The 8,953-nt window shown below is 47.8% G+C and overlaps 2 protein-coding genes across 6 annotated transcripts in view; one reads left to right on the top strand and one right to left on the bottom strand.

The window, feature by feature from the left end:
- The window catches only part of LOC137436897 (E3 ubiquitin-protein ligase RNF144A), a 40,733-nt gene extending 32,879 nt beyond the window's left edge, over nt 1-7,854 (bottom strand). The window contains exons 1-4 of one of the 4 annotated variants that reach the window (XM_078787087.1): nt 7,670-7,712; nt 7,430-7,569; nt 724-875; nt 354-490 (exon numbers count right to left, since the gene is read on the bottom strand). In XM_078787087.1, the coding sequence (XP_078643213.1) occupies nt 354-470 (117 nt within the window). In that variant the 5' untranslated portion in view covers nt 471-490; nt 724-875; nt 7,430-7,569; nt 7,670-7,712. Of the gene's footprint in view, nt 1-353; nt 491-723; nt 876-7,174 lie in introns of all 4 variants that reach the window. The other 3 variants (XM_078787086.1, XM_068131106.2, XM_068131107.2) reach the window with 3 other exon arrangements.
- CDKAL1 (CDKAL1 threonylcarbamoyladenosine tRNA methylthiotransferase) overlaps nt 1-8,953 on the top strand; it is a 612,415-nt gene that overhangs the window by 454,235 nt on the left and 149,227 nt on the right. The gene's annotated exons all lie outside the window — the stretch shown is intronic.

The following is an 8,953-nucleotide window of genomic DNA, read 5'->3' as shown; positions in this document are numbered from 1 at the left end:
TCCTCCATGTATTCATACCTACCTGAATCCTCCTCCACACCTCTACCTCCAAACGACCATCCCTAGTGACTGTTCCCCCCAGATACTCAAATCTATTTCCACGTCAGATCTCCTTCCCCTCCAACCTGATATTCATTTATTTTCTCTGCTGCCCAACCCACATTACCTCTGTCTTCTCCTTACTCATCTTCAGCCCATGTTTCCTTCAGCCCTTTTGTTTCTAATTAACTGTTAAACCTTCACAGAATCAGGTTTACACATCATTCCGATTGATTGAATACATAATTCTTATTTTCACAATAGAAAAAGGTTCAAATTTATTTATATAAATATAAACTTTTGCTTTTACTTACTCCAGTGCAGAAAACACAACCGCATTGCTCAAGAACCGTTGCCTGCTCTTCAGAAAAATGGCTCAGGCAGAGTTTGCAGAAGATGGTCAGGCTGTTGGCATCATTCTGCTGTACCATCTTGAGATGCTGTTAAATACCTGTAAAAATGGAGAGAATCCTCAGACTGTGGCTTCAATAGTGGTCGTATAAATTAATAGAGTATGTGACATCACACCTCCATTTAGTCATGCTGCACATGCTAGCAGTATAGCCTAGAGGTACTCACCTTTGAGACACTCACCTTTGTGCCGTCTAGACTGTATTAGGATTCCAACCCAGCTATAAACTGTTACCCTGAGCCTGATGCTTCACGTGCAGTGCAAGGTATTACCGTGTGTGCCATCCATCGGAGGGACGTTAAGTCGGAGGACCCGGCTGCCAGCACCGGTCGTTGGTTGGCGTTAAAGATACCACGGTGTCTTTCATAAAGAGTAGGAGAGTTATCGTCAGCACCCTGAACAAATTACAACTTACTGCTCTAACCTAGGAGGGTAGAGGGAGGGAGTGGTAGGTGAGGGCACTGCATCAGCAGCACAGTCGTGCCCCCATAAAATGATGTAACAAATGAATGGATCGATGAACAACTGGTATAACATGCCCAGTATCTAATAAATTACACAATTACTTGTAGGAAATGTGATACTGTATAAACTTATCAAAGTTTTTGATTTGAGTGGTGGACATTTGTGGGGGTAAAATGACTTTGGGGTGACTTAAAATGTGATGTAACATGGTGAACCAAAAAGAAAGTGGTTCTCACGAACTCGTGAAAGTGTAGTTGGTTCCCACTGACAGTGGCCTGCAAAAGTATTCACCCCCTACCAATAATGCCACATTTAGATAAATTACAAATTATGTAGAAACAATTTTTCCAAATGAACTTTTTTATTCATAACTAAAGAGATCAAAATAAACATTGTAGTAGTTGAAGGAGGTCACATGTATGGAATTGCAAAAAAACATGTACAAATCAAGATTCACTGGTTATAAAAGCATTCTGCCCCTTAGGTCAGCACTTGGTGAAAGCACCTTTTACAGCAATGGCGCTACAAGACATTCTGGGTAGGTCTCTACCAGCTTTGCACAGCACAGTGAGATGGTGAAATCTTTGCCCATTCTTCACGTGTAAATTGCTCGAGTTCTGCCAAGTTTGATGGGGATCGTTGATGGACAGCAATCTTCAAGTCTTGCCATAAATGTTCAATTGGGTTCAAGTCAGGACTTTGACTGGGCCACTCAAGAACATTTATTTATTTCTTATTCAGCCACTCCACTATGGCTTTAGCTTTGTGCTTCAGATCATTGTACTACTGAAAAGTGAATCTCCTACTCAGTTTCAGATTCATGGCCGATTCAAGCAGGTTTTCATCAATGATTCTCCTGTACTTTGCACCGTCCATTGTCCTTTCTATCCTGGCAAGCTTGCCAGTCCCTGCTGATGAAAAGCAGCCCCGTAACATGATGCTGCCACCACCATGCTTGACAGTAGGGATGGTGTTGACTGGGTGATGTGCAGTATTATGCTTGCGTGAGATATAACACTTTTAATTTAGACCAAAAAGTTCCGTTTTTGTCTTGTCTAACCACAAAACTTTTCTCCACATGCCTGCAGTGTCATTCAGATGTTTTTTTTGCAAATTCCATACAAGCTTTTGGATGCGTCTTTTTCAGTAATGGCTTCTTCTTGCCACCTGTCCATATAGGCTAGCTTTGTGAAGGGAATGGGATATTGTTGATAGATGAACACTGACCCCAATTTTGGACATAGAGCCTTGCAGATCTTTCAAAGTTATTGTTGGATTTACAGTGGCATTCCGAACCAGTTTCCTGCTTGCTGGCTGCTGAGTTTGGATGGGTGACCTGATCTGGGTGGAGTCTGGGTGGTATGATAAATCTTCCATTTCTTAATGATGGATTTCACCGTAATCAGAGATAATTAGGGAATTTGAAATCTTCTTATAAACCTCTGCTGAACGGTGCTTCTCCATCACTTTATGTCTGACTTCCTTGGAAAGTTACTTAGTTTTCATGTTTGCTTTGTTGGTTGACCAAGTGGGTTGCACCTTAAAACTCCTTAGATAAGTGGGGGAGATTAATTTTTAAGTTAAACCACTCATAACATGCAGGTGAAACCTATTACACTTATTTTGAAACCTCCCAAACAAATAATTTGCTCCTCAAGTGAGTTTGGGTTAATTAGGCAAAGGGTTGCAACTGAGTGTCATCTGATTTTCTCTGGGAATATAACTTATTCAAATTTTATCTGCATTTTTTAGCTTTATCACGTTGGATTAATTTGTGAAGACTCTATATATAAAGTTTGATTTCAAATCATCATGAAATATGCTCAACAAATTGTGAAAACTTTGAAGGGGTTGAATACTTGTGCAGGCCACTGTATGTTGCTTTATGACAATCCATGTATTTCTGCGCTACGCATCATTTTTTTTTTTTTTTGTATACAAGATCGAGGCTCGTGTAAGAGCCAGCATTAATGACAAAAAACAAACAAACGGACACATAAGACATAATAAAGAGAGCGGGAGACAAGATGGGGAGAGAGGGGGAAGCACGCAAGTACAACATTTGAGAGCAGGAACATCGGGAGATCTGTGGGAGGGAGAGGGCTTGGGGGGAGGAGGCGTGGAAAGGGGGGTGGGGGTGGGAGAGGTAAAAAGGGAGAGCTAGGACCATGTGTCCTAGCATGGACACAGCTAGGACTTCCAGGAAAGAAGTCGGTCTTTTGGAAAAGTGGATCTGGGGTGAATTAACGGGGATAGAAAAGATCAAGGTTTTGGATGGGGGAAGATAAGAGATGGTGGTGAACAGCTGTTTTAAAGACCTGGAGGGAGGAGTGGGATTGAAGAGAGTAAGGGAGTTTGTTCCAGAGGCGGGAGAAAAGAGGAATGAAAGAGTGAAGGTGAGCAGAGAGTCTTGATTTTGGCAGTTTCACGAGAAGAGGGTTGCTGGCAGATCTTGTGCGACCTGTAGGAGTACTTGGGGGGACAGAGCACAGACAGGGCTGGGGGGGCTAGGCCAGAGGGGAGTCAATAGAAGACAGAAAGACCACCAACCTGCCTGCGGAGTGAGTGAAAGGCCCTCGGAGTTAGCTTCATCGCGGATTCGCGGAGATTCCAACGATTCTGAAAGCTTTGGTTTCAACAGCGTGAAGCTGAGCTAGGTGTGGGGCAGGAGCACCAGCCCAGAGGGGAGAGCAGTATTCCTTTGAGCTGCGGATGAAAGCTTTGGATGTGGTGAGGAGCTCAGGTGTGCCAAGGAAGGACTTCGCACGATAGAGGATGCTCAGTCGGCGACAGGCTTTGGAGGCCAGCTTGGAAATGTGGTTTTCCCAGGAAAGATCATGGCAGATTGTGAAACCCAAGAGTGAACTTCTTGGAGAGGATTGTTGAGAAAGTAGATGGAAGGGTTGTCCAGATGGTATTTTCAGAGAGACATAGTAAGTGTGTGAGATTTGTCAGGATTTATTTTTTTTGTTGTTGTTGTATACTGAATCGAGGCTCGTGAAAGAGCTAACATTTATTTCACAAACAAATCAACCAGACAAACAAAATATACAAAAAGAGGGAGCGGAAGACAAGATGGGGAGAGAAGGGGAAGCACACAACCACAACATTTGAGAGCAGGGAGAAGTGTGGGAGGGAGAGGGCTTGGGGGAGGTTGAAAGACATGTTCCACTTGTTTGGCCAGTCTGTGATTTTCTCCAGGTGTGCAGAGAGTGAGAAGGCTGCAGACTGCCAATCTGAGGGATGAGTAATGGAGCGGCAGAGAGTGGAGTCATCAGCAAAGAGATAGAGAGGATTTTCCAGAGAGTCGGAAAGATCATTGATGAAGACCAGAAAAAGCACAGGGCCCAGAACACTGCCTTGGGGAACTCCAGCCTGAACAGGCAGGGAAGATGACAGAAATCCATTCAGGGCTACACGTTGACTACGACCAGAGAGGAAGTCCGCAAGCCATGCATGGAGATTTCCATGGATACCATAGGAGGAGAGTTGATACCATATGAAACAGAAGATGAACATTACAACCAAAGTCAACAACTTTTGGGCATTTGTTGCATTCAATCAACCAGTCGGTAGAATGAAACCCACTCAAAGCTGACCGTCTCTGTCTGCCTGTTTGTTCTTTGCTTTGCTTGTAGCATGTACTTGTGGCCACACAAACTCAATGTCAGTATGTTGCCTTTATTTTGCTTTACAAAAATGTGGGTTAATGGAAGAGCAAGGTGACAGAGAATATGACTGACAATGGAGCATTGGGGCAATATATGCAAAGGAATGAATATACAGGGAAGGAAGACAAGAGGGAAGGAAGCAACATGAATAGAAGGTTGGGCTCTTCCTCATCCCCACAATATTCCCACCCTGTTCGACTCGCTCGTGTATTGATAGATGGGAAGATGCAAAACGTTTGTTCCCGCATGGAAAGCACAATCGGGAAGCCGCTCAGGTTTGAGTGTGGTTGCTTCCCCATGCATGAAACTCAACACAACTCTGCCACATTTAGCGTCACGACTACTGGGGACCAGAGCTCCATGGAAACAAATCGCGATTCCTACAAATCGCGTGGTGGGGAAGGGGTTGATGGGTGGAGGTGGGGGAAGGGTTGATGGATGGAGGTGGGGGAAGGGTTGATGGGTGGAGGTGGGGGAAGGGTTGATGGGTGGAGGTGAGGGAAGGGTTGCTGGGTGGAGGTGGGGGAAGGGTTGATGGATGGAGGTGGGGGAAGGGTTGATGGGTGGAGGTGAGGGAAGGGGTTGATGGGTGGAGGTGGGGGAAGGGTTGATGGATGGAGGTGGGGGAAGGGTTGATGGGTGGAGGTGGGGGAAGGGTTGATGGGTGGAGGTGAGGGAAGGGTTGATGGGTGGAGGTGGGGGAAGGGTTGATGGATGGAGGTGGGGGAAGGGTTGATGGATGGAGGTGGGGGAAGGGTTGATGGATGGAGGTGGGGGAAGGGTTGATGGATGGAGGTGGGGGAAGGGTTGATGGATGGAGGTGGGGGAAGGGTTGATGGGTGGAGGTGGGGGAAGGGTTGATGGGTGGAGGTGGGGGAAGGGTTGATGGATGGAGGTGGGGGAAGGGTTGATGGGTGGAGGTGGGGGAAGGGTTGATGGGTGGAGGTGGGGGAAGGGTTGATGGATGGAGGTGGGGGAAGGGTTGATGGATGGAGGTGGGGGAAGGGTTGATGGATGGAGGTGGGGGAAGGGTTGATGGGTGGAGGTGGGGGAAGGGTTGATGGATGGAGGTGGGGGAAGGGTTGATGGATGGAGGTGGGGGAAGGGTTGATGGATGGAGGTGGGGGAAGGGTTGATGGATGGAGGTGGGGGAAGGGTTGATGGATGGAGGTGGGGGAAGGGTTGATGGATGGAGGTGGGGGAAGGGTTGATGGATGGAGGTGGGGGAAGGGTTGATGGGTGGAGGTGGGGGAAGGGTTGATGGATGGAGGTGGGGGAAGGGTTGATGGGTAGAGGTGGGGGAAGGGTTGATGGGTGGAGGTGGGGGAAGGGTTGATGGGTGGAGGTGGGGGAAGGGTTGATGGGTGGAGGTGGGGGAAGGGTTGATGGGTGGAGGTGGGGGAAGGGTTGATGGTGGTTGGGGAGGGGGTGGATGGTGGTTGGGGATGGGGGTGGATGGTGGTTGGGGATGGGGGTGGATGGTGGTTGGGAGTGGGGGTGGATGGTGGTGGGGAGGGGGGTGGATGGTGGTGGGGGGCGGGTGGATGGTGGTGGGGAATGGGGTGGATGGTGGTGGGGAATGGGGTGGATGGTGGTGGGGGAAGGGTAGAAGGCGATGGGGAAGGGGATGATGGATGGTGGTGGGGGAGGGGTGTTTGGTGGTGGGGAGGGGTGGATGGGGGTGGGGAAGGGGGTTGATGGAGGTTGGGGAGAGGGTGGACGGTGGTTGGGGAGGGGGGTAGATGGAGGTGGGGGAAGGGTTGATGGTGGTGGGGAAGGGGTTGTTGGATGGAGGTGGGCGAAGGGTTGATGGTGGTTGGGGAGGGGTGTTTGGTGGTGGGGAGAGGGTGGACGATGGTTGGGGAGGGGGGTGGATGGAGGTGGGGGAAGGGTTGATGGTGGTGGGGAAGGGGTTGTTGGATGGAGGTGGGGGAAGGGTTGATGGTGATGGGGAAGGGGTTGCTGGTGGTTGGGGAGGGGGCTGGATGGTCGTGGGGGAAGGGTTGATGGTGGTGGGGAAGGAGTTGATGGTGGTTGGGGAGGGGGCTGGATGGTGGTGGGGGAAGGGTTGATGGTGGTGGGGAAGGGATTGATGGTGGTGGGGAAGGGATTGATGGTGGTGGGGAAGGGGTTGGCGGATGGTGGTGAGGGGAGGAGGGTAGGGGGTGTTGGATGATCTGTTCTGTCTCATCACACCCATGAAAGGAGATTATACGCAATGAGGGGAATCCAGACATCCTGAGTCCAGACAATCCAGACAATCCTGAGTCACAGGAGGCCATTCGGCCCTCATACCTGTGCCATAATCCCATATCCACACACCTGAAATGTAAAGTAAACAAGGTGACAGCGGTAGTGGTGGAGTAGAAAGGGTTGATGGTGTGAAAGCATCACCACAGGAGGGAGGGGAGGTGGAATGAGGAATATATACATGTACATGACAGATAAGGCACGAGATATTAAATGTAAATTATAAAAAATACATTTTAATAAATAAATCCATGAACACCAATCCGCGACTTCCTCATTATCCGATCAATGTCACTCACTGTACCGACCAATACATTGAACCTTATCCTGTCCCGACCTTTAGCATCTTCCCACGAAGGTCGGTCCTCAGCAACGACTCGTCGGTTTAACACCTCGTCGTCATCATCATCATCATCATCATCATCATCTCCCTCCTACCTCCTTCACAATTACGACTCTCGCTTTGCTTCCTGGTTCTGTCACCCGATGCTGCTAAATAATTCCTTTCCCTCATCGATTTCATCAATACTGTTCATTACGTGAAACATTTTCATAAAAACTCATCAAACGTAAACAACCGGCTCTTCCTCACCCGCTTCGACGAGCTTCCTCTCTCGAGTCTCGACCTGAACGAACTCGAACCAGAACCCACCGACCTTTCCACAGCACGCTCGAAGCACGAACGCACTTTTCCCCCTTACAGGGATGTACTAACACTGGAACGACCAGGCACTGCACAAATCACCATTGGTCGAGTTAAAAACAGTAATAAAAAAAATGTCCATTCAATCTCGAACCTCCACCCGCCCGCCACAGATCCCTCTCAGCGCACCTGCGTTCAGACCGACTCTGGACCGAATGTCGTTCTCGTGCTAAACGTCACTGTTTAAAAATGTGCTCGAGGCCACGAAACTACATTTGCATTTTTGATCGAACCTCACTACGACAGTATAAATCAATGAAGCCAATTCCGCTCCGCAGCGTCAGGTCAAGTCACGTGATCAGCACATCACGCTCAGCATTTGGAATGTCATGTCATGTCATGTCATGTGTCCTGCGTCCTGCTCCATGTGTCCTGCGCTTGGTTCCGTGTTTTGTGAATTACCATATGTCCTTGTGACGAACTGATCGTGTGAGATCTCTCAAGAGCAAACCATGGCCTGACAATAAAGCAGTTAAATTACATGGTGTTGTTGGTGTTGGTGTTGTTGGTGTTGATGGTGCTGTTGTTGGTGTTGATGGTGGTGTTGGTGTTGGTGTTGATGGTGCTGCTGTTGTTGGTGGTGTTGTTGGTGGTGTTGGTGTTGATGGTGCTCTTGTTGGTGTTGATGGTGGTGTTGTTGTTCGTGGTGTTGATGGTGCTGTTGTTGTTGGTGGTGTTGTTGGTGTTGGTGGTGTTGTTGGTGTTGTTGTTGGTGGTGGTGTTGTTGGTGGTGGTGTTATTGATGTTGTTGTTGATGGTGTTGATGGTGCTGTTGTTGGTGGTGGTGTTGGTGTTGGTGTTTAGCCCCAGAAAGTTCTCTCGAACAAACCTGCGGCACGAAGACAGCCGATTAGTCTCCCAAGAGCGACCCAGAGATCCCCCACATCCAGGATGGTGTACCCCGGGCTTCACGAAGTCAGGGCCACGACAGAGTTGGGGAGAGAGAGAGACAGAAACAGACAGAGACTTGACTTTTAAACCCTTTTTATTATAAAAGTATAAAACGAGAGTAAAACCAAAGCACGCTTCAAGGAAATCGAACAGTCATAGAAATCCCGAAAGGGAAAAAACAATCAGTGCACTGCAATCCAAACAACAGAAAACGCGAGAATACCAAAAAAAAAAAAACACAAGGAGAAAAGCTCGGCATAATTTCTAATACTTTTCCCGAAAGATGTATTAATTTCATATGTACAAATTTACATTTCAAAACACGAGGAGAGACGGAAGAAGGAAAGAATAGGTCAAGAGAAGGGGGAAAAAGACCGGCAAGATTCAACAAGAAGCATAGAAGCAGTGAGTGACCTATTGTGAAAACACGAAATTTATTATAAAGAAATTATTAATTTAATCTCTTGAACTTTACAAATCCCTTCAACACACCAGGTCACAATAAATTTTGCAAGGTCGTTT

The sequence above is a fragment of the Myxine glutinosa genome, chromosome 11 (genome assembly GCF_964187855.1).
Source record: "Myxine glutinosa chromosome 11, kmMyxGlut1.1, whole genome shotgun sequence".
NCBI classification, from domain to species: Eukaryota; Metazoa; Chordata; class Myxini; order Myxiniformes; family Myxinidae; genus Myxine; species Myxine glutinosa.
This window is presented reverse-complemented; position numbering and strand designations above follow the sequence as displayed.